The sequence below is a fragment of the Mustela nigripes genome, chromosome 1 (genome assembly GCF_022355385.1).
Source record: "Mustela nigripes isolate SB6536 chromosome 1, MUSNIG.SB6536, whole genome shotgun sequence".
NCBI classification, from domain to species: Eukaryota; Metazoa; Chordata; class Mammalia; order Carnivora; family Mustelidae; genus Mustela; species Mustela nigripes.
In genome coordinates, this window is record NC_081557.1 from 185,911,816 (window position 1) to 185,938,283 (window position 26,468).

The 26,468-nt window shown below is 36.3% G+C and overlaps 1 protein-coding gene across 1 annotated transcript in view; it reads left to right on the forward strand.

Annotated features, from left to right (window-relative positions):
* The window catches only part of FAT4 (FAT atypical cadherin 4), a 179,439-nt gene that overhangs the window by 118,193 nt on the left and 34,778 nt on the right, over positions 1–26,468 (forward strand). The window contains exons 7-9 of the mRNA XM_059378162.1: positions 5,789–5,969; positions 15,877–16,127; positions 18,380–22,729. Coding sequence (XP_059234145.1) covers positions 5,789–5,969; positions 15,877–16,127; positions 18,380–22,729 — 4,782 coding nt within the window. The remainder of the gene's footprint in view (positions 1–5,788; positions 5,970–15,876; positions 16,128–18,379; positions 22,730–26,468) is intronic.

Below are 26,468 nucleotides of genomic sequence, written 5' to 3' on the forward strand. Positions count from 1 at the left end.
CGAAGGCAGCGGCTTAACCCACTGAGCCACCCAGGCGCCCAAGAATGGCTTAGTCTTATCTGAGCTCAATGAACTAAAAAAATATATTTTTTTAAGAATTCAAAATTAGGGGGCACCTGGGTGGCTCAGTGGGTTAAGCCGCTGCCTTCGGCTCAGGTCATGATTTCAGGGTCCTGGGATCGAGTCCCGCATAGGGCTCTCTGCTCAGCAGGGAGCCTGCTTCCCTCTCTCTCTCTCTATCTCTGCCTGCCTCTCCATCTACTTGTGATCTCTCTCTGTCAAATAAATAAATAAAATCTTTAAAAAAAAAAAAAAAGAATTCAAAATTAGGTTTCTCTTTCCACTGTGGCTGAATGTAAATAAACTGCTTAAATTCTTTGAGTCTAATTTTTCATAATTAATTTCATAATTTTTTAAACAATACCTACTTCATGGAATCCATATATTAAATAATTAATACATATGAAAGATCTCTATATATATGTATATATACACACATACACACACATATATATGGATTAAGATATACCATATATATCTGATTTCAAGTAAGTGTTCAATAATATCTATATACAAATATATGTATATACATTTATATTTTCATTTATAGGTAAAAATATGAACTGATTTATACAGAATAAATGATATTTCAGTTTTTGATAGGCTAGCGTTGAAATTTTTTTGGCAGCTTTCAAGAGGAAACAACAGGTAGTCAGTTGCATGTATTAGCAGGAAGTCAACAGAAAGTTCTGGACTAAAGATAAAACAATAGTAAACACTGAGCAGCACTTCCCAAGGCATATAACAAAAAGATGTTAGGAAACAGGAATATAAGGACCCTAGACCACTTCTTCACACAGTTAAGAGGTAGAGTATAAAAACAAGCAAACACAGAAAAGCAACAATGAAAACATGACTTTATCATTCAATTAGCAGATAAGAGGACATGCTAAGATTTGTTTGAGCCAATGACTGGGGAACTTGTGTCTTTCATCTGAAATGAATGATGTAAAAATGAAACTTATTTGAAATCATAGGGGATTCCATATTTCTCTTTTGATTTCATCTTCCTGCTTAAAATTGAAAGGCAGGGACTTCCAGAGCTCACACTGTCAATAGACAAGATGAGGCAAGATCTGGGTTTATGGTGATAGGCCCCATTCCCAAGAACAAAAGTAAAATATATTGGAGGCAGAATTCAAATTTAGGGTTAGTTATAGCTCAGTAAAAGACTTAGAAATTTAGAATAATGTGTTTATAAGGTTTCCTTATAAAATTGAAAAAGTAGATGAGACTTTCATGCACACCCTTAGGGGCAACAAGAAAGGGAGACCACTGGAGATTCTGTGATTCACGCTATCAATTCATAAAGAAAATAAGAAGAGAACCCCATGTACTTATAAAGTGGGTTGTGGCAGCTACTAAGGGGAGAAAAAGGGAATCAGGATAACTCTTTGCTTGAGAAGAGTCCCTGTGTTGTTACAATCTCTATTGTTTCTATTTAGAGAAAATAAAATTTGAAAAATGACTTTGAAAATGCATCTAAAGGCAGTTTATCTGACTTTTAGGTGTGGCACAACCCACAGAATCTAACCAAGTTAAACCACCTATGGGGCTATTTTCAAGCCAGAATCATCTGTTGTCCCGTGTGTGCTTTTAAAATCTTTTGGAAAATTAGACCTTCTCTGGTCTGAAGACAATGAGATTGAATTTGCTGAATTTTTTCCTGTGTAAACAATGTTTTTTTTTCTTTTTGCTTACTAATTCAGAAAATACATCAGCAACAATATTTATGCAGTTTTTAGACAAAGGAAGAAATCACATGTCTCTGACCAAATGAGTTAGTCATCATTTTATGTGGTTTTCCATATGTGTGTCATCAGACACTTTAGAATACCAAAGATAAAACCTTTGGTTGGCAGTTACTGGGTTATTTCTTAACAAGTTTAAGTATTTATTGTTGTTTAGATAGCCATGTGTATACCAGAAATATGTAGGTCTTCTTTAAACTCTGACTGTAAATTATCAAATTTCTTGTTTTTAAATTTCTAAGCCACATGTCCTCTGCAAAACTATGTAAGTTTTGAGAGCTAAGTGTCTCATATTGTTAGCATGTTAGTAGTAACAAAGGAATGATTAAGAGGAAAGGATAACTTAAATTTGTTTTCCTAAATAATATTATTACAGAACTGACTCAGAAGTTTTGTTGGGGAACCAAAATCCTAAGAATTATGATATTTAAAATCTGTAAGATTTAAAAATGAAACTTATATAAGTCAATTTTTCATTTTTCTTATTTCTAAAGCAAGTACAAGAATAAGGAATAATAAAGAGTATATTTTAACCATGTGCCAGTCACTATGCTAATTATACATATTACATTTCCCTCAATACTTCTTTGGGGTTGGTTCTATGCTTATTATTCCCATTTTACAGATAAGGAGACCAAAACTTAGGGAGTAGAGTTCAATGTCAGTAAAAGATATGAAAGAGCCCTCCATCTCCTCCTATCCTTTGCTTCTGAAACCTTGATTTAGTTATTCCCTCTCTCAGTTCATCCTAGTATACACACTTGCATTCCCATGACAGCTTATTTCACCTTCATAAAAGTGATATCCTCTATTTACATTTTTTTAATATAACCAGTGAAAGAGATATAACATGATGCAGATACTTAACTTCCATTTCACCAAATTATATATAATTAAACACACATAAGGATTTAGGCCAAACACTGGCCATCAATAATACTGCTGAAGATATTTAGTTAGCTTTAGCATAACCCTTGTGAGAAATTCAAAATCTCTGACAAGACTATTTTCTCCAAATGCTGCACAAATGTCAACTGACAAATAACTAAGGTCCTTCACAGATGGACCTTTTCCTCCAGCTCGTGTCTTGTCTTGTTCTCTGGGCCCAGATTGTCCAAAGTCCCAGCACATCTCACTGAGTGACACCTATCCAACTATTAGCAACACCTTCTAGTTTTTTGCCAGTGGCAAACATCTTCACATCTAAGTCACGTGGATTAAATCCCAGCTTCCTACTATAGCTATGGCCTTGAAAAAGTCACTTAACCTAATTGTCAGCTTATTTAAACATAAAACAGAGATAGAGAAGAACTATCTGATGAGGATTAGATAAGATAATCTATGTAAACTCCTTAAACCAGTATTTGCATACCTAAGGACACAATAAGCATTTGATATAATCATTATTAATGTGTTAAGTAAGATTTTTTAAAAAAGTTTTATTTTGATATGCTTCTCCAGTGTTTATAATACCTCCAAATCTATTTTTTGTGTGAAATATTTGTGACACCCTTTTACCATTATTTATATTAAGTGATTAGTAAAAATGCAATTATATTATTTTCATAAGTTTGTAATTAATTATACATATAAACAATAGTGAAGACTAATTTTCTTTCCTTTAACAGGAAATCAAACATCTAAAATGTAAGACTTACGATGCCTAACTGAAATGAGTCACTTGTTTCTGACTCGTGATTTTGGCTCAGGTCATGATCTTGGAGTCATGAGATCAAGCCCTGCATTGGGCTCTGTGCTCTGTGGGGAGCGTGCTTAAGATTCTGTCTTCCTCTCCATCGGCCCTTCCCTCACCACATGTGTACTCTCTCTCTCTTAAAAAAACAAAATAAATAAAATGAAATAAAAGATAAGACATTGGCAGTCATGAATTTAAAAATATGTTGATGTAAATGAAATGCTTAATATAAACTATTTTACTGAGAAAGATATATATGGTGGTAATATCACCATGTAGCCTACATTTAATTGCATAGGTTTCTGTGAGTGATCATCTTTCATTACAGTGCCCAGCTCAACTGGTCATGCACATTTTCATCTAACAAAGAGTCTGAGTTTCCTTGTAGAGAGCACAAAAATAACAGATCATTAAACCCACTGGGGTCCATAATTTTCTAGTATGCTGATTTTGGTTCCTATACATTTGAGCATAAAGTCTGCTTGGTATTGAACCATTAGTACTTACAATCTAAGAACATAGCAAAGTCCAAATAGTAGGAAAGGAAATATTAGCTAATCACAAGATTACTAGAAAAAAATACAGAAAGTTGTGATCACAACATCATTCTGTGAAAGTAAAAGTTCATACCATAGACATTTTACAGAGAAATGAATGCGTAAATGAATGGATGGTTTAAAAAAAAAAAACAAAAAACTGTTGAGTTCCAAAAATAAGTAGAATTTAAACTTCACATAAGGAGAAATAATTTTATGGGGAAAAAACAGAAAAAACAGAAAAAAAGAGTATTCAGGACTTTATTTTAGTAAAGACAGTTAAAAAGATATCTATTGTTTCTATTTAGAGAAATTAAAATTTGAAAAATGATTTTGAAAATGCATCTAAAGGCAGTTGATTTGACTTGTAGTTGTGGGACAACCCACAGAATCTAACCAAATAGGACATCTGATCTTCCCACAAGGAGTCTGTTACTTTTGCATAGTACAGACAATGTATGCCAAGGTTTTGTTGAATGTTGGCTTTTCATTATATGCTGATAACAAAACTGGAACAAGAAATAACAAAGAATTGCTTCACATTTATATTAAATAGTAAATAAATATAACAAAAGTAATTCTAAGTCAGCTAATTGACATAATGTTATTTCCAGCAAGAGGAAGATTATGGTTTTGAGACATAACTTAAAGCTTTATCTTTTTTCTTTACAAACAAATATTAGTACAGAAAGGGGATCTAAAGACTTAGAAACCCAATTTTTAAATTAATTTATTTATTTTCAGAAAAACAGTATTCATTATTTTTTCATCACACCCAGTGCTCCATGAAACCCAAATTTTTGATATTAGCATTGATAGTCACAACTAGGAATTTCATTTTCTTGCCTTGTCAGTTGGCCAGTTATTCAATGCCCATGGGTATTCTCCAAATCTGGACTGAGTTATTTTAATGGAATTTCAGAGAAACCAGCAGTGCCTCTTTTGTGGTGTTTAAATGATATTTTTGTGTTCTACATTGCCGAATCAGCACCTTAATAGAATAAGTGGTTGACATACTCTTTTTGTGCAGGATTACCAGAAAAGATTTGAAATACTAGTTCATGAATGAAAATACTTCTTTCTTTTTAAAACACCTTAATAATTTTTTATTATGTTCAGTTAGCCAACATATAGGACATAATTAGTTTTTGATACTTCTCTTATAACAAAATTAAAATTCACTCCATCACTTGTAGTGCTTAGAAATTTCACTTTGAGATTTTTTTTAAAGATTTCAAGTTTGTTTATTTTTTTTTTATTTTTTATTTTTTTTTAAAGATTTTATTTATTTATTTGACAGAGAGAAATCACAAGTAGACGGAGAGGCAGGTAGAGAGAGAGGAAGGGAAGCGGGCTCCCTGCTGAGCAGAGAGCCCGATGCGGGACTCGATCCCAGGACGCTGAGATCATGACCTGAGCCGAAGGCAGCGGCTTAACCCACTGAGCCACCCAGGCGCCCCTCAAGTTTGTTTATTTTTTTAGTTAACATATAATGTATTATTTGTTGTAGGGGCACAGGTATGTGATTCATCAGTATTACACAATTCACAGCGCTCACCATAGCACACACCCTCCCCAATGTCCATCACCAGTCAACCCATCCCTCCCACGTCCCTCCCCTCCAGCAACCCTCAGTTTGTTTCTAAAGTCTCTTCGGTAGTACTATCTACAACCAATTATTGTTAAATTTGCTATTATCTTTGTTATTCATGAACATTAAAAACTTGATTTTCTTTTCCTTCTAGGATCCCCTGCCCTGACTGGAACTGGAACAATCAATGTCATAGTAGATGACGTCAATGACAATGTCCCCACTTTTGCCAGTAAAATGTATTTCACCACAATTCCTGAAGATGCACCAACTGGAACAGATGTTTTATTGGTAAATGCCTCAGATGCTGATGCTTCAACAAATGCAGTTATCAGGTCAGTACATTTCCTTTTGTAAATTTTGATTGTTTTTCTCATCAAGGATTAATCTTGGGACTAAAGGAATATAATGCTTAATTTTGCTAGAAATTCTATGACATAAACACATAGACTTATTGTGACTGCCTACTGTTAAATAACCAACGATGCCTAAAATGAGGATTAAAACAATAATGATTTAATTGTTCTAAAATTTTAATTAATTAATTTTATTTATATTTTTATCATATCTCATGATTTTGTAGGTCATGTATTTGTTTGTAGGGAAGAGTTCACAGGGAGAGTCTTCTGCTTCATTTGATTGACTGGTATCATTTAGTGCTATTTACCTGGTCACTGGGTGGTCTGGAGGGTTTAGGATGTCTTCACTCAAAGCCTGGTGTCTTGGGAGGGATGGCTCAGCTACGTCCCTATCTCTGATCTTGTGCTTCTCAATGTGGTTCTTTAGCAGGTAGCTAAAATGGGCTACATGGTAGCTCTGGGTTTCAAGAACTTCAAGTGAAATTTGTCAGTCCTCTAAAGAATAAAGCCTGGGAGTAGCACAGCATCACTTCCATAATAGTCTATTTGTTGAAAAAGCCATGATCTGCCCAGATTCACTGGAAGGATAAATGTATATCACAATTGATGGGAGGAGTATCGAGGAATTTTGGCCATCTTTAACCCAACTGCTAGTCTGGATAAGAATATTTATATTTTCAAAGTTTAAAAAGTTTATTTTACTCTACTTACATCTATTCAAAATGGAGAAAACAATATGGTAACTTGTTCAGGGAGCATGTAAAAGCAGGTGCGTTGTAACATTTGGTGGATCTAGCTGGGTCACATTTTTCCAGGCCTATTCTAAACTTTAAGAAATGAAGGTTTCCAGATTTTCCAGATAAAGATCTCAAAGACATAAATACTTCTTACCCACACATCATCCCCACCCTCTATAGGCTGATAATGGGTAAATGAGAGTGGATAATTTGAACGTTCAGAGGAGTTATCAGTCAAGGGTGGCCTGTGCATGTTGCTATTGTGATAATTTGGTTAGGGATTTATTTTGTTTGTTACTAATTTCCTATTTACAAAATTACTTTGGGAAATGGCATCAGTCTCTTCCTGCTGGTAGAAATGACTATCATGTAGAAGGCCTCAAGTTATTTTTCATTTAATAAACACACATAGAGTTGCTAGTATGAGTAACAAGGCAGCATTTCTACTTTATTCAAGCCTGCATTCTTTTTGAGGTAGATAAACAATTTAATATGACATAAATAGGATTACTTCATACGGTGAATGCAGCCTTGAAAAGCCAAGAGGCTTATATAACAAAGAGTGACAACGGACTCTTAGGTGTGGTTATTATGGGTGGCCTCTCTAAGAAGGTGACATTTAGGCTGTAAGAACTGGACTGTGGGATAGAAGTAAGCACTGTGTGTTTAGGAAGTTTTGTGAGTGTGGACCAAAGTGAGGAAGGGGCCAGAGAGGTAGGCTGGGATAAGATCATGTAGGCCATCTGAAGGCTCCTGGGTCATGGTAAGAAACTGAGGTTTTTAATTTTATTTTTATGTGAGAAACTATTGGAATATTCCAAACACAAATCAATATAAACTGATTTGTTTGGATTGGATTGAAGGAGGCAGGACTGTAGAAAGAAGCCATTGGGAGAGAAACCAGTAAGACCATTTAGGTGCTAATTAATGTAGTGATTCAAACAAAAGATGGGAGTGTCTGTGTACTAAGGTGGAGAAATGAAAATCGAATTAATAGATTTGGAAAAATATTTGAGATTGTAAGTGGGAATAAGAGAAAGAGAAATCAGACTCATCTACTAAGCTTTTTTCTTGAACACCTGGGCAGATGGCACCACTGAAGGTAGGGTTGGAGGAGTAATAGGTGTGAGAGAAACCAAGAGTTCTTACTTGAATACAACTTGACATGACTATTGGTCATTCACATAGAGATATCAGTTTGGGCATTGAAGATACCAGTGTGAATCTTAGGTTAGGGTCAGGGCTGGAGATACAGACTTGGAGTCATCAATGCTTAGAGCACATTTAAAAGCAAGAAAATGAGTAAGAACGCTTAAGGAGAGAGTATAGAGCAACAAAAGAAGGTCAGAAACTGGTTCTTTGGAATCCTCCCAATGCTTGAAAGGCAGGAGTAGAAGGAAGAGTCACCTAGGTAGCTTAGCAGCTCTGGCCAGAGTTACAGGAGGAAATCCAGAAGATGGACACTGACATGCGCTGTAGGAGGGAAGGCTATGCATGAACTTCTTTCAGAAGCCTGGGACCTATTTTCAAGAAAATAAGTTTCTTCTTGAATTCCAAGAAGTTTATACAGTCAAATCATTAAGGATGGGGAAAATTTCTGCCCAGCATCATAGCTATATGCCTCTTGGGTCCCTGAGCTTAACACCACCTGAAGAAAGGCAGGTACCACTTACCTTCTTCCTGGTCTGAGGTTCAAAATGCCAGTAAATACCACCTCCTTTGCTTGTCCTACACCAAAGCACAGAAATCATGGAATCCATACCCTAAGAATTAAGTCTTAATTTAGTGTTGAGAGCACAACTAGGAATGAAGCTGACTCTACTATTAATTGTGGGGCAGCTTATTTAACATTTCTTGGGGGTCAGTTTTCTTATCAACAAAATAGATATACTAAATAATAAAACTGATTTGATAGAATTATTGCAAAGACAAATAAAACACGTAAGTGAACTGCTTAGAATAGTGCCTAGAACGAAAAATATCCATCCTAATCCTGCAAAGCACTTTTCCCTTTGCATGTCACCTGTTAGTGCTCAGTATGTTTCTGACAATTTTGAAAGAGATATCCTATCCATTGTAGTGTTGTAGTCTAATAAATCTTTATCTGCATACCAAGGAGTCTTTCTCTAAAGATCTGTTACCAATCAGTGACAGAATAGTAACCTTGTCTGAGGTGTTTCAATTTCTGAAACAACTGTGAAGCCTCATGCTTACCAAATCAATACAAGTACTAGAATAAAATGCTGTGAAGATGATATACCGTTTCCTTCCGGAGTATGTCAGAGTTTCACTGCCAAATGTGACCCTACATTCGTGGGCAATGGTAATCAATGTAGAGTTGGTCTAGAAAATCCTGTCTGTATTTCCAGAATGTTTGATATAGTTGTCCTGGTAGCTTTGAAATGATGGTTTTGATTTGATAATATATATTTTGTTTGTTAGGTTGACTGGTTGAATTTTCTTCTTCCTTTAATATCAGAAAATTAACTTTATACTTACACATTTGCTGAGATCTATAAAATACATCTGCAAAATCTTTAAATGACTACATTGACTGTCATACAGTGATACGGAAATTGAAGCTGTTTTTATTTTGGAAAAATGATTAAATTCACTTACCTTAGGACAGACAATTATTGCAACCTAGATTTAAAATACTTTCATAGATAAAGTTAAGTAGTTACGCCAGCCTAAATCTTATTTACTCTGGCATGCTGTCTTTTTAATGGAATATTATACACTTTTATATTAGGTGTTAATCATGCTTTGGTAATCATGGAGTTGAGAGAAACCCATTCTCCTGGTTAATGGGTCTATTTTATATTAATTGTATATTGCTTTATATATATGAAAGTCATTTACCCAACTACTGATGGGTTCTCTAATAGCACAACCCATTCTGTGTCATCTAATTTGTTAGTTTTCTCTTATGGTCTACTGTAATCTTGTACACAGCAGTCACCCAACAAATATTTATTTATATTTTTTGTTTCTGCCCATTTGCTCAAGCTATACAATTTTTTGGATGGTGTACTGACATTGAATTATATACTTTATTTTACTCATAGTATTCTTCCCTCTAGTAAACTCATCTGCATTAATTTATAATCTTTGTTGACTTTATGTATCTGCATCCCAGACAGACACCCATTCCAGCAGTTAGCTTTGAAGCTTTTTTCTCTTGACTGGACCAAATCTCCATTTAAATCTCACTTTTAACTTTCATGTTATAACACTGGAGAAACTCAAAACTATATTGACTGTAAGACAGGTCCCTTACTCTGTGTTCTTAATCCATTTAGTGTCCTTCAAATCTTTAATTCAACAATTTTTTCATTTCTCCCTTGGATCTTCAAATCATCCCTGTTCCCTGGATCATGCATTGATCTCTGTGGAAATCCTCAGAATATCTGGTATTGAATACAGGTTCCTTTATTCACCTATACCATGACTTAGAAAAATCATGTTTCTGTCTCTAAGGCTCAGTATATCCATCAGTAAAAGTGGAGATAGGAATTATTAATTTACAGTTTGTGAGAGTTAAATATATATCGATCACTACTATCTTCCAAGTAATATATACGTGATTCGTTAAGATGCATAAATGTCTCGAATACAATTATTAGGACACAAAAGTCACTAAATTGATGTGAGTTTTTTTTTCTCTTTATTCTTCTATCTATTTTACTCTAATATAGTCTTCCTTGCATGATGTCTGCAACATAGTAGTGACTGACGAATACATGCATTGAATGAATGATTCCATTATTCTTAAGCTGTTGTTTTTACTCCCCTTTTTTTAGACAACATTTTTGAGAGAGTAGGTCACTTCTTCACAGTTTTCTCCAACCATTTATCCTGAAAATTTCTCAATCTTATTTTCTCTTCCATTGCTTCATTAAAAAATAATTTATCAAAAGTTTCTGCTGGAAATTTTTAAGTCCAGTGTGTATTGTCCTTTACCTTTTGCAATATTTGCACCACAGGTCATCCTTTCTCTTGGCAATTTTTCTCCCTCCTCAATGTCTATGTAAATGTTATCTCTTATGTATCATTCTGCAACTCTGACCACACTTTCTAATTTACCTTCTGGTTTCCTCTCTCCAAAATAATTTGGATATTTCCTAAATATTTTTTCTCAGTCCTTTCCCCCCCCTTTCTTTGTGTGTGTGTGTGTGTGTGAGAGAGAGAGGGAGAGAATAATTCACTTTCTCAGCTGCAACCACCCAGAAAACTATGCAGAAAACTCAGTATCTGTGCTACCCATTCTGACTCTACCCCTGAGATCCTTGCCGGTATTTCTAACTCTGTAGTGGACAAACCAACCTGGAGGTTCTGTTGGCATCAGAAGCACAACATATCAGAAACTTAAGTTTTCCCCTTTCTCCTTTTGGCATTCAGCTTTCTTTTAATGGTGTTGCCTTGCTTTCTTCATCTCCGTGTGCTAGCCAAGAGTCATCCTCTCCCTCTATACTCAGTCAATGGACAAGTTCTCGTGTTTCTTCTTTACTAATGCCTCTGGCACCCATTCTTTTCTGTGCGATCTTCCTGCCAAGATTTTAGTTCAGCCCACAATTACATCATGCCTGCACTATTACAATAAAAATTAACTTTCTTCCCTGACTCTGGTTTCTAATCCCTCCGATCTATATACCACACTGTACTGCATGATTTTGGAGCCTTCACTGTGTCCGAGGCACCCTAAGTCCTGAGGACTTGGACCATCTAGCTACCACAAAGAGAACCGTTCAGTATAGGAGAGAATTTTGTAATTTTGTAATTATAGTATAGTGACAAGTGTGTAGTTTAAGCACAGAAGGGGTGGAGAGAATGACGTACTCAAGGCTATCTGAAGAAATCAGTAGAAGCTTCGGGCAATTAATGATTTTTGGAAAGACTGAGAAGTAGCTGATCAACGAATAAAGGATGAAAGACCTTCTAGGCAAAGACAGTCACAGGCGTAAGGTCAGGGAACGCTGCAAAAGCATAGTGTCAGGGAAGCAAAGCTGCTCGGCATGGTTGGTGTGGGTGAGGAATGGGCCTCGTATACCACATGAAAAATTCACACTCCTCACTGTATCTAACACGAGAAAAAAACTGAAGTGTTTAAACTGGGCAATAACATGACTAGTTTACATTTTATGGTAATTCATCACTCAGTGTTGTAGGAAGTGATCTGGAGGAAGCCAAGCCTGGGTCAGTGTGTGAAAGAGCAGTGGCAGTAATCTGAACCAGCTTGGGCATCCAGGGGCTCAGCTTTAACAGTGATACCCCCTTCCTCAGAGTCTTTCAGCTTCCACTTTGCTATGGCATAATGCCCAGTCTCCATATTCCGGTCACTCCATAAAAGGCCCCAGTTTATTCTGCCCCAGTCTTCAGCACATGGCCTAACTTGCAGGCTCCCTGGATCACTTTCTACTCCTGGGAAAAGAATCTGTGCTTTCTCAAGCCTTACGGCCTTGTTCAGGTTCTTCTGTGTCCTCGTTCAAGGTTCTGTGAACTGTAGTCCGCAGGCTAGATTTGGCCCAGTGCCTGCATTTGTAAATAAAGTTGTATTGGAATAAAGCCATGCCCCACTCATGTACGTCTTGTCCACGGCTGCTTTTGTACTTCAGTGGCAAGTTGAGTATTGTAGCAGAGCTCTTCAGGCCTCCAAAGCCATATGCACTAACACTGGCCTTTTACAGAAAAAAATCTGCTGACTCCTGACCTGGAATAGCTTTCTCCCTTTTCACCACTATTGTAAGATGGGTAGCCCCTTTAAAATCCAGCTTCAATTTTGCCTTCCTCAAGGAAAGCTTTCTTTTAATCATTCCACTCAAAAGCGGTCTCTGCGGCTTTTGAAGACCTAGAAGAGTGCTTCTGGACAGTTTCATAACACTCAAATGTATTGCCTGGTTTTGTACTTATTTTTCTTTCTCTCTTTCTTCTATCTAGCATGTAAGCTTGAGGGCAAGATTTGTGCCTTCTAATCCATATGTCTTTTAGTCTGCCTACCCATTTAACTCAGTATGTAGGTGGATTATAATAGATTATATATGACAGATCATTAAATTATAACTACATATGTATATGTGCTCTGTTATGTGTGTAATCCTAGACATTTAATTCTCAGAATGTACCAATTACAATTCCAAATGCATCTCACATATTACATTCAATATTCAAGACTATGAAGTGAAAGGAATGTATATGTGATCCACACTTTATAGGTGGAAAGAAAAGGCTTAGCAAGGTTGAGGAATTTAATGAATTGAAGTGTTATGAGTCAGGTGAAAATTCATGCCCAAGTGAATTGTGTTTCAAAGCACAGTCTCTTTAACTACTACTAAATTATCATATTCTAGTAACATACTGCACAGTGTTGTATGATTCTAGTAGATCTCAGAAAGAGGCAAAAAAAAAGATTAAAAAATCAAATTGGGGCATTTTAGCTTTACAAGTGCAAAAATTATTGATTTAGATTGTAGATAATAATGATGTCAGTTTACACCAATAATTTAAAATAACATTTCTTATTCTTTAATCAGTAAGTAACACATTTGCTGATTTGCATTGAATCAAATCAATGTAAACCAATGCTACATTGAAATCCCTTAAACAAAAAGAGTCTCCTTCAGCCTTAGCCAGCAGTAATTTCTTGTCTCCATTGGGTCTGCTCAGGCTGCTTTTTACCTCTTTTATACTGTGTTCCAATGGACCAGGTGTGTTGATGTCATTAAGACAGAAGTTCCAACTCTAGATTTACCATTTTTAGGTGGTATGCTTTGTTGTGCAACTATATGAGTCTCTCTTAGACTCAGATTCCTCATCTATAAAAAATCCAAAACAAAACCAAAGTGTCAGGACTGTTTTTGAAGTTAAATGAGAGCATATATAAAATGCCTTGTAGTGTGCTCAGTACACACAAAAGCACAGTAAGATGCTACAAATCTTTAAAGACTACATAGATGTTTAGATGTTAAAAAGATAGCACAAAACCCAGTCTAATTGAGTTTATCCCTTAGAAGAAATTAATGTGGACCAGAGAAGGAAAGATCTCCAAATAGGGATGAGAACCAAACCAAGACTGAAGTGATAGAAGGAAGGCAAACCTGGGCCTTTATCTTTGCCATCTATCCATTGTGTCCCTTCTCTCACATGCTGTGTGTGTGCATGTGCCTGTGTGTGTGTGTGTGTGTGTTTTAATTTATAAGTATAAATTGCATGAAACTGGTATTATAGATATTATGAAACATTACAGAACATTTCATATTTAAAATCAACTTTTGATATACTTCAGAATCAGGTAGTCTAGAAAAAAATCTTATTTTAACATGACAATTTATTCTTTAATGTTCAAAAATAGTAAAGATGCTAATTACTTTTACACAAATAATCATATGCCCCATATGTATAATAGCATAAAATAGCATGAAATAAAGAAAAAGAATTTATAATACAAGATTTCATTATGCATTATTTCATTAAACCTGGACAAGAACTCACACCATTTACCTTTCAACACATTGCTCTTTCTTTATACACCATGATCTTGTCATATACAAAAATCCAAATCTAAATTTGAATGCATTTTTCATTACTCTAATTTTATTTTTATTTGTGAATGATTGAAGGGATATTTAATTGACCCTGCTCTTTGCTGTCAAAGAGCTGTAAAAAAGTTTATGATGCTGTGAATTACTCTTTTTACCCTGTGAAGTTATTTGGCAATTTCTACATCCACTGATGTAGGGAAACAGGATTCCCCAGAATAAAATCACTCAATTCTCATAATTCAGATTCTTAAAGAATTTATTGAAGAGGTAGAACAATTTGGTTACCTCATGAGTCTGAATTTCTAACTGTAAAAATTCAATTATAAGCCTCGGATATTTTTATTTTGACAAAGCAGCTAGATGTATAGTGTGTAAGGGCAGTAATTATACTGTATAAAGAGTCACTTCTGGTTCAGGAAAAGCTATTCTTATTTACTCTTGATCCTGGCATGTGGGTGTGCCAAGAAGTGTTAAAAATCTGAGTGATATCAAGTACTTTATAAATACTGAAGTCATTTCTCAGCCAAAACTCCCTCTCTACTTTTTTTTTCCATTTTGCTATCATTTTATAGGACTTCTATTTTTTTAAAAATATCAGCTCCCCAACAGTTCATTATTTCTTTAAAAAAGTATGAAAATGCTGAAATGTTTGTTTTAAACTGTGAGCTTAATGGAAGGAATGTGCACTCTACTTGCTGCAATGTAGGTCTTTTTTTACTGTCTCTGGTAGATACTTACTGTTGCTATGTTTTCATGGGCACAAACCAAACTATAGAAACATGCAGTCGATTCCAACAAGGGCATTTCTTTGTTGGCATCAAGGAGAAAATTTTTAAAGATATCCATTTCCTTGCCACTCTCTAACCTTAAAAACAATGGGCCACAGCCAGCTTCTGAACCTTCAAGCTTAGCTACTTCTTTTCTAGCGGCTTCTTTATGAAGAAGAGGGAAGCTATTCTCAGTGGAAACTCTTGCCTATTAACCAATGTGGTTAGCATCAGAATACCCATGAAAATGTCATACCTCTCCTGACAGCAGGAAAGAAAAGCATAGCCATATGAGGAATGACAAATGAGAGAATTAGTAAGTAGGAATGTCTTTGTATAAATAATCTGTTCTTTAGTTGTTCTGGGTAGTCAATGGATGTCAAATACAGTGTTTTGTCTTTAAAATAAGATCTTCAACTGATCTCTGGTTTATTATGGTACACAGCAGAAAAATAACTTTTAGATTCATTTAACAGATGTTCGTTTGTGATCCTGGCCACTAACCACAATATTAGAGCAAGGCCCTGGTTTATGCTTTCAGGTTCACTTATTTATAACACAATAGTCTTCTGGGTATATTTTGAGGCCTTGCATGATCCAAGAAATTTATAGAACTTGTGAGGACCTGCTTGAGCTCACTAGACATTTCACAGTAAAGATTGTCAATTAGATGTTCACATAAAATTTGAAATATTTATCTTCCAGCCATATTTTTTAACTGTTGTGTGATCATACATCTAGTGATTATTTTTTTACATTTCTGTCTCAGTTTTTAAATTTTAGTGAATAGATGCTACAACATAATAACCAGAAAAAATCCACCCATTTCTGCTCTCTTTAGTTATAGGATCACTGGTGGAAACTCTCAGTTCACCATCAACCCATCCACGGGACAAATCATCACAAGTGCATTGCTAGACAGGGAAACAAAAGAGAATTATACTTTAGTTGTGATTTCCAGTGATGCTGGATCCCCAGAAGCTCTTTCCAGTTCTACCAGTGTGCTCGTCACTGTGACTGATGTCAATGACAATCCGCCAAGATTTCAGCATCATCCATATGTTACACACATCCCGTCTCCTACTCCTGCAGGTAATGAAGCCAACTCTGAGGTCTCATGGATTAATGCAAATTATATACATTGGGCATTTTCTATAAATGTATTTCTGTTACTTTTACATGAATATTTCTGATATAGCCTACGTTTGGAAATCCTCTAAAATCCAGCTCGTTTCAACTAATGAAACTGAAGGAACATTGAATCTCAAATTAATTCTTTTATCCTATGCCAGTTGTGTTTAAATATTTTATAATTGCTACATCTTTCCTGGTACTTATTTTTTAATATTACTTGAATATTTTCAGATGACTAAAATAGCCACTTTGTATCAAGAAGAGTTCTGCCCTGAGATATTATTTGTTTGTAAATTCCCTGAAAGGAGGGACATTGTTTTGTTTCATTTTGTTTTTCTTTCTTTCTTTCTTTCTTTCTTTCTTTCTCCCATATCCTAGCACTTGAAACATCTGGGAAGTAATAAGCATTCATCACCAGTGTGCTCGTCACTGTGACTGATGTTGATATCTATTTGTTATAGAAAATAAATATTTGGGGTGCCTGGGTGGCTCAGTGGGTTAAAGCCTCTGCCTTCAGCTCAGGTCATGATTCCAGGGTCCTCGGATTGAGCTCCACATCAGGCTCTCTGCTCAGCAGGGAGCCTACTTCTCCCTCTCTCTCTCTGCCTGCCTCTCTGCCTACTGTGATCTCTGTCTGTCAAATAAATAAATAAAATCTTAAAAAAAAAGAAAAGAAATATTTTACTTCAATCTTTCATAGATAGGTTTTCAAAAATATTTAATAAGTGAATACTTCTAATGAATTATTTTTATTAATATTTTATTGCAGTTTTGGTGGATGAAGGTTTTATGTTAGTAAGTTTATGAAGACATTAATGAGCACTTTCATATGACAATATGCATTTCTTTTTCTTCATTTAAATTCAGTTTGGTTTTATTAGCTTGTTTATAAATAATGGCAGGCTCTCTTAAGAACTGCACAAATAATCTGCCATTTGTAATATTTTAGATGCATTTCCAAACAGGAAAATATACAAATATAGGTCAAAATTAATTTGATCTGCCTTGCTTTAAAATATTTTTAATTAGAAGGAAAAATAAATGGATCCAGGATTTCTCCTCTCATTGATCTTTGATCTTATATTCACTTGAGAATGTCAAATTGATATCAATTCAAAGTATGAAATGCATAATTTTTTGTGCCAATTTTTTATCAAATGGAAATGTCAGTATCAAAGTCATATATGCTTGATGAAGGACTTTAGCTGAAATGATGCTGGCAGGCATGATTCTAATTACATCTAATGTGTGGTGATGCAATGTAACATCCCCTATAAAGACTGTGTATGTAATGCTGAAGCATCTTTTCCTCATTAGACTTATTATAATTAATCAGAATCACTAACCTTATTAAAAGTCTTTTCACTTTTGTCACAAACTTTACTGTAGGGGTATGAGTGCAGGTTTGGAAAAGGTTTCTGAATGAGTATATCAAAAACATGTCCTTATGGCAGTTTTTCTGCATATTCCTGTTATAATCCTCCTGTTACAATCTGTTCTTTTGGCATTCGTCCCAAGCACTAACTTTTGGAATCCAAATTGAGTCCATTCTTCCTCAGTTCTTATTTCATACTACTTTATAATTGTTCTAATTGATTTCTGGATATATATATATATATATATATATGTATACATATATATATATATATAATCTCCATGTGATAATAACTCACAGATAAAAGAATGCTACTACAAAGCAGTGGATATAAAGAATCAAAATAATTTTCTAAAACAAATTAAAAATTTTGTTGATGTGATTACCTATACGACAATTCAAAGATGTTTTAAGACATAACAGAGCCATTATCTTTTCTCACTGGGTAGAAACAGAGCTTTTAATAGACTCCTCTAGTATCATGTTTGTTGGAAGTTGTGTTATATACAGATTTTCCTCCTAGGAACTATAATTCTGAATGATTAGGCATTGCTCTTCCCTGTGCTTCTCTCAAAGGCATACTGAAAAATATTAAATCCAGTAGACCATATGGGTTTTAGTTAGAAAATGGCAGGTCAGTCCCTGAAGACTACCATTAAATAGATTTGACTTCGGAACTTCAGAGATAATATAGGAGTTACTGTTCTCCCCCAGTAATCATGAGAAAGTAAAGTGATATTAGGGAGCAATATAATATTTTGTATACATTAATCTACTAGCAAATGTTTTATTTGGGTTTCGTGTGATTGTAACTGCACACTTCCTCTTTTCATAGGTTCCTTCGTCTTTGCAGTTACAGTCACAGATGCTGATATTGGACCCAATTCTGAACTGCATTATTCTCTTTCGGGTAGAAACTCTGAAAAATTTCACATTGACCCACTGAGAGGAGCCATTATGGCAGCTGGACCACTAAATGGGGCTTCAGAAGTGACATTTTCTGTACATGTAAAAGACAGTGGCTCATTTCCAAAGACAGATTCTACAACAGTGACTGTTAGATTTGTGAACAAGGCAGATTTCCCTAAAGTCAGAGCCAAAGAACAGACTTTCATGTTTCCTGAAAACCAGCCAGTCGGCACTCTTGTCACCACCCTTACGGGGTCCTCCTTGAGAGGAGAACCTTTGTCCTATTATATTGCAAGTGGAAACCTTGGCAATACATTCCAAATCGATCAATTAACAGGGCAGGTATCCATTAGTCAACCTCTGGATTTTGAAAAGATACAAAAATATGTCATATGGATAGAAGCCAGGGATGGAGGCTTCCCTCCTTTATCCTCTTATGAGAAACTTGACTTAACAGTCTTAGATGTCAATGATAATTCCCCGGTTTTTAAGGAAGATCCATTTGTATCTGAAATATTGGAAAATCTTTCTCCTCGCAAAATACTTACTGTTTCAGCAACGGATAAGGACAATGGACCCAATGGACAGTTAGATTATGAAATTGTTAGTGGTAACAAAGAACACAGTTTCGCTATTAACCATGCCACTGGTGAAATTAGAAGCATTCGGCCATTAGACAGGGAAAAAATATCACAGTATGTGCTTACCATAAAGTCTTCAGACAAAGGCTCCCCTTCTCAGAGTACCTCAGTAAAAGTCATTATTAACATCTTGGATGAAAATGATAATGCCCCTAGGTTTTCTCAGATATTCAGTGCCTATATTCCTGAAAATTCCCCATTAGGATACACAGTTACACGAGTCACAACTTCTGATGAAGACATTGGTATGAATGCAATCAGTAGATATTCTATAACAGACACAAGTCTTCCATTTACAATTAATCCCAGCACAGGAGATATTGTAATAAGTAGACCTTTAAATAGAGAAGATACGGACCGTTATAGAATCCGAGTTTCTGCACACGATTCTGGGTGGACCGTAAGTACAGATGTGACAATATTTGTGACGGACATCAATGACAATGCTCCAAGATTTAGCAAACCCTCTTACTACTTAGATTGCCCTGAACTTCCTGAAATTGGCTCCAAAGTGACTCAGGTATCTGCAACAGATCCTGATGAGGGATCAAATGGACAAGTGTTTTATTTTATAAAATCTCAGTCAGAGTACTTTAGGATTAATGCCACCACTGGAGAGATTTTCAATAAACAGGTCTTAAAATACCAGAACGTTAGTGGCTTCAGTAATGTGAACATCAACAGACATAGTTTTATAGTGACATCTTCAGATCGAGGTAATCCCTCATTACTTAGTGAGACAACAGTTACCATCAACACAGTGGACAGTAATGACAATGCACCACAATTTCTTAAACCTAAATATTTCACTCCGGTCACCAAAACTGTTAAAGTTGGTACTAAGTTAATCAAAGTTACTGCCGTAGATGACAGAGATTTTGGTGTGAATTCTGAGGTGGAATATTTGATTTCTAGTGGAAATCAGTTTGGAAAATTTAAGTTGGACAATAGTACAGGGTGGATTTCGGTGGCATCTTCGCTCATTTCTGACTTGAATCAAAACTTTCTGATCACTGTCACTGCAAGAGATAAAGGAAACCCTCCACTTTCATCCCAAGCTACTGTTCAAATAATTGTCACCGAGGAAAACTATCATACACCTGAATTCTCTCAAAGTCACATGAGTGCAACCATCCCAGAAAGCCACAGTATCGGGGCCGTAGTCAGAACTGTTTCTGCAAGAGACAGAGACGCAGCCATGAATGGCTTGATTAGGTACAGTATTTCTTCAGGAAATGAAGAAGGCATTTTTGCCATCAATTCCTCCACAGGTGTATTAACACTAGCCAAAGCTCTTGATTATGAGTTATGCCAGAAACATGAAATGACGGTTAGCGCAACAGATGGAGGATGGGTTGCAAGAACTGGTTACTGCAGTGTGACTGTAAATGTGATAGATGTGAACGACAATTCTCCAGTATTCTTTCCTGATGAATACTTCCCTACTGTTTTGGAAAATGCCCCAAGTGGAACAACAGTCATCCACTTAAATGCAACAGATGCTGACTCTGGAACCAACGCAGTGATTGCGTATGCTGTACAGTCATCTGACAGTGACCTGTTTGTCATTGATCCTAACACAGGAGTCATTACCACTCAAGGCTTCTTGGATTTTGAAACCAAACAGAGCTACCATCTTACTGTGAAAGCCTTCAATGTCCCTGATGAGGAAAGGTGCAGTTTTGCCACTGTTAATATACAATTAAAAGGGACGAATGAATATGTGCCTCGCTTTGTTTCCAAACTTTACTATTTTGAAATCTCAGAAGCAGCTCCTAAAGGCACTATTGTTGGAGAAGTGTTTGCCAGTGACCGTGATTTGGGCACTGATGGGGAGGTACACTATTTGATTTTTGGTAACAGCCGAAAGAAGGGTTTCCAGATCAATAAGAAGACTGGACAGATTTATGTTTCTGGACTTCTGGATAGGGAAAGAGAAGAAAGGGTATCTTTGAAGGTGTTGGCCAAGAATTTTGGTAGCATCAGGGGTGCAGATATCGATGAGGTCACTGTAAACATCACTGTGCTTGATGCCAATGACCCACCCATTTTTAGTTTAAATATCTACAGTGTTCAGATCAGTGAAGGAGTCCCCACCGGGACTCATGTGACATTTGTCAGTGCCTTTGACTCAGACTCTGTCCCCAGCTGGAGCAGGTTCTCTTACTTCATTGGATCAGGGAATGAAAACGGTGCCTTTTCCATTAATCCACAGACAGGACAGATCACTGTTACTGCGGAATTAGATAGAGAAACCCTACCTATCTATAATCTCACGGTTTTGGCTGTTGATTCAGGGACCCCTTCAGCTACAGGAAGTGCTTCCCTGCTAGTTACCCTCGAAGATATAAATGATAATGGACCTATGTTGACCATCAGCGAAGGTGAAGTTATGGAAAACAAACGGCCGGGAACTCTGGTGATGACCCTTCAGTCCACTGACCCCGATCTCCCTCCCAATCAAGGTCCCTTTACCTATTACTTGCTGAGCACAGGTCCTGCTACCAATTATTTTAGTCTCAACACTGCTGGAATTCTGAGCACAACCAGAGAGATTGACAGAGAACAGATTGCAGACTTCTATCTGTCTGTGATTACCAGGGATTCTGGTATTCCCCAAATGTCTTCCACAGCAACCGTGCATATCACCGTTATAGACCAAAATGATAATCCTTCCCAGTCTCGGACCATGGAGATATTTGTTAATTATTATGGCAATTTGTTTCCTGGTGGGATTTTGGGTTCTGTGAAGCCACAGGATCCGGATGTGCTAGACACCTTCCACTGCTCCCTGACTTCGGGAGTTACAAGCCTGTTCAGTATTCCAAGAGGTACTTGTGATCTAAATTCACAGCCGAGGTCAACAGATGGCACATTTGATCTCACTGTCCTTAGCAATGATGGAGTTCACAGCACAGTCACGAGCGATATCCGAGTTTTCTTTGCTGGATTTTCTAACTCTACAGTGGATAACAGCATCCTACTGCGTCTCAGTGTTCCAACAGTAAAGGACTTCCTGACTAACCACTACCTTCATTTTCTACGCATTGCTGGCTCCCAACTGACAGGCCTAGGGACTGCTGTGCAACTTTATGGTGCATATGAGGAGAACAATAAAACGTTTCTTTTAGCAGCCGTGAAGCGGAACAATAATCAGTATGTGAATCCCAGTGGTGTAGCCACCTTCTTTGAAAGCATCAAAGAGATCCTTCTCCGGCAGAGTGGAGTAAAGGTAGAATCTGTGGACCATGACTCATGTATTCATGGCCCATGCCAGAACGGAGGGAGCTGTATAAGAAGACTGGCTGTGAGCTCTGTATTAAAGAGCCATGAGAGTCTTCCTGTCATCATTGTGGCAAATGAACCTCTGCAGCCTTTCTTATGCAAGTGTCTGCCAGGTTACGCTGGTAGCTGGTGTGAAATAGATATAGACGAATGCCTTCCATCACCTTGCCACAATGGTGGGACCTGTCACAATTTAGTAGGAGGATTTTCCTGCAGCTGTCCAGATGGCTTCACTGGCAGGGCCTGTGAGAGAGATATCAACGAGTGCCTGTCCGGTCCATGCAAGAACGGTGCTGTCTGCCAAAATGTTCCAGGAAGCTTCAGCTGTGTTTGCAAAACTGGATACACAGGTATGATGGTGTTTGGCTCTTTCCCTAAGACTTTAGCTGTGTCAAGTATATCAGAAACCAGTGGATTTTGTCATTTTTTAATGATTTTTTTCTAACAACGGGCATAATCGTAGCTCATGTTTCAAACACTCAGTACTGGCCGATGCTGTTGTAGGCCCTTTATCTGTATTTATTTTATTTACTTCTTACCAGAAACCTATGAGATTAGGATAATTATTTTCCAGTTTTTACAGAAAAGAAGCTGAAGCAGAGGGCAGGTAAGTCAGTTTTCTGAGGCAACCCAGATTTGCCACAGCGTCAGGTAATAAGCCTACACAGTTATTTCCAGAGTTTGAGCTCTTCGTCAATCTGGTAAGTGTCTTGTACAAGAGCAAAAAGGGTATAATACCTTCAAATGGGAGTGTTCCAAAGTTTAAAGGACATACTATGTTTAAAGCCTAAGACCCAGACTACTTTATGTCCTAATTAACTGCTAACAATTAGTGCTGTTTGATTCTTCTATCATCACCACTTTTATGATCTTTTAAGATCATTGTCATCATTATTACTGAAATATGATCCACACTGTCACAACAGAGCAAAAGCAGTGTTTCAAGATTAAAATTAGAACGCCTTGTTATTTCTACTCTCAGGTAAAAAGCATAATAATAGCCGACTTCTTTGGTAAGCCGCAACAAAACTGAAGCATAATTAACCTTGGCATTTTAGAAGCATAATAAAATATAGGACAGCAAATACCTTTCACTAGTCTTTGGCATCTTAATAAGATATGGTGTGCAAATTACAAATATCTCTATTGGTTTCTACATCTATCATCTATCTACCTATTTACCTATCATCTATCTATCTATCTATCTATCCAAAATCTATTTGTTACCTGATCAGTTGTTGGTACACCTTCAAATGTGTATAAATATTATGCTGTTAATAAGCTTGAGGAGAGAGAAAGTTTCTTCTGTAATTTGCGTGCTCTATAGTATTGGGCCATATATATTAGATTAGATTGTTCTACAGTCTTTACAAACACAATTTAAAATACCAGTGAGATAGGTAAAACTAGGATGTATTTTTTTTTTTTTTTAATTTGGCAAATAGTTCACAGAATAATACTTCAAAAAGAAGTTTTTATAAGAAAATACATTTGGCAGCATGCCTAGGTGGCTCGGTCGGTTAAGTGTCTGCCTTGGGGTCAAGTCATGATTCCAGGGTGCTGGGATCAAGTTCTGCATTGGACTCCTTGCTCAGAAGGGTGCCTGCTTCACCCTCTGCCTCCTGCTCCCCTGCATGGTATCTCTCTTTCTGACAAATAAATGAAATCTTTTTTTTTTAAAGAATATATATTTAGCTATTTTATTTTTTAAAGATTTCTTTATGTATTTGAGAGAGAGAGCATGCCTACATGGTGTGGGGAGGGGCACAAGGAGAGAATCTTCAAGCTGACTCCCAACTGAGCGTGGGGCCCAACCAGAGCTCAGTCAGATGACACGTGAGATCATGACCTGAGCTGAAACCAAGACTTGGACACTTAACTTCCTGAGACACCCAGGTGCCCCATTATATTTTTAAAAAGGTGCCCATCATGTATATACTTATGGTTTCATATTTGAAGAATCAAATTGTTTGATGGTGACATAAAGCAAGTTTGAATAAGTCAAAGCAGAACATACAAGTTTTGCCTACTAATAAAATAATATCCTTGAAATATAAGTGAGGAAGAGGAGCATTAATAACATGTAATGAAAAGAATAAAAGGATTTTATACTATTTGATTTAGCTATAGCTTTTGGGAAGTCATTTAACCTTGCTAACCTTCAATTTCCCCATCTGCAAAATGAAAATAATCATACTTATCTTTTTAAGTTTGTTGTAATAAAATAAGATAATGCTTGTAAAACACCTACCAGAGTGTCTAGCATTCAATAAGCTGCAATGAAATTTAGTAGTATTAGTAGTCATGCTAAGTAGTGGTAATAATATAGGTGTAGCACAGAGTTTCTACAAAGACAAGAAACCTCAGTGGTACAAGGTATGAATCTTACCCTAGCTGTATTCTTCACATCCTGAACAATAGGGCTAGATCCATGTAATCAGTTCAGAATTTCTAGAAAATTATCCTTAGTCTTTCCCGCTCCAACCCCCCAAATTCTTGAGAATTCAGCAATAAAGATTATCTCTTTGTCCATTTTAGTACAATACACTCATTCACACATAGATTTAAAATGAGTTTATACTTAGTCCTAGAGTGAAAAATGTGTGAAGGCATTTAGTAGTAGATAGAGAATAGGGGAGCTACCAATGTGTGAGCAAAGGTCCCATATGCTGATTTCAGCATAGATATTGCTTTGCGATTGGGCATAGAACAAATTCTTCAACATAACGTCCTTCTAGTTTGTTACTTTCTTTGATTTTTTACATTTAAATGTACATTGCGTACTTTTCTAAATGTAGTAATTGAAACTTTTAGGAATTCCCCTCTTTTCCTTATGAAATATACATAACATTTATGAAGTTGCTATTTAAAGCCCTGCTTAAAGTTCTTTACATCATAGACACTATTATTCATTTAGTAATTCATTTAGTTCTTCTCAAAATTCGATGAAACTGTATTATTATTATTAAGGCACAAAATATTGTGTCTCTGATGGGTTAAAAGAGATTAAATAACCTGCCTCCAGTATGGCACAGAAAGTGGTCTAAATAGGTTTTCACTGTGAGCTTGGCTCTAGAGCCTCTTTTTATATATATGTGATTCTTTCTCACACATTGGTTTATATTTGCTATGGAGTATTCTGGCAAGCCCATGATATCTTTTAAGAACTTTTGTCCACTATCCTACTGGATATGCACAAAAAGCATATGAGATAGTATATTGGTATGAGATTGGTCAAGAACTGAAATTACTTCCAGACTTCCAGGTAAGAAGGTACTTAATGCTAAGAAATAGCTTGCAAAATCTTTAAACTGACTAAGAATGAAGTTTGGGAAAGTTCACCAATAACCTCAGCAATAAGAACACTGTAGGTATTTCAAGAAACCACTGCCAATCATCTTGTCTACCTGCAGTCCTGCAATGAGCGAGTTCCAGAACAGTCCCTGCTTTGTCTTCACTCTTCAAATGTCATTCAGCTCTCACCCACTGGCAGAATCTAAGCCTGAGTCCTCCTGGAAAAGATAGTTTCGTCACTTCCAGGTTGTGCAATACAGGATAAGAATGATGCTGAGCATCAAGAGATAATATCTGGCATAGAAAGAATGTAGAAAATCCAGCTTACATTCTGTGACTCTAGAGTCAGAGCTGCCAAACAAAGATCATAGATTGTAACCTCTTTCTGTTAGGAAAGTTACTGGAAGTTACAAAATTAAGTTGAAATTACTATGGTAATTTTACATACTGCCCCTCTTCAGAGCTCATTTTAGTCTTCATTCGCACAGCTGATCAAGAATGATGTAAACAAACAAAGTTGAATGATTAATACAAATCTATTTTTTGAATTCATGTAATTCATAGTTTTAAATTCTATGTGCATAGTCCATCCAGTAAAACTAGCAGATAATTCAAGTCTGATAGTTTTATTTCTTCATTTTGTTTTATAGGAAACAATATAACAAAAAGCATAGTGACAAAATCTTAATCCATACTGAATGTATTGTTCGAATGTCTTTATCTGTTTAATGTTCTTTGTAAAGGTAATCCCTGAAGAATCATTTTGAGTTAGTCCTTCCAGGTGGTCTTTACCAG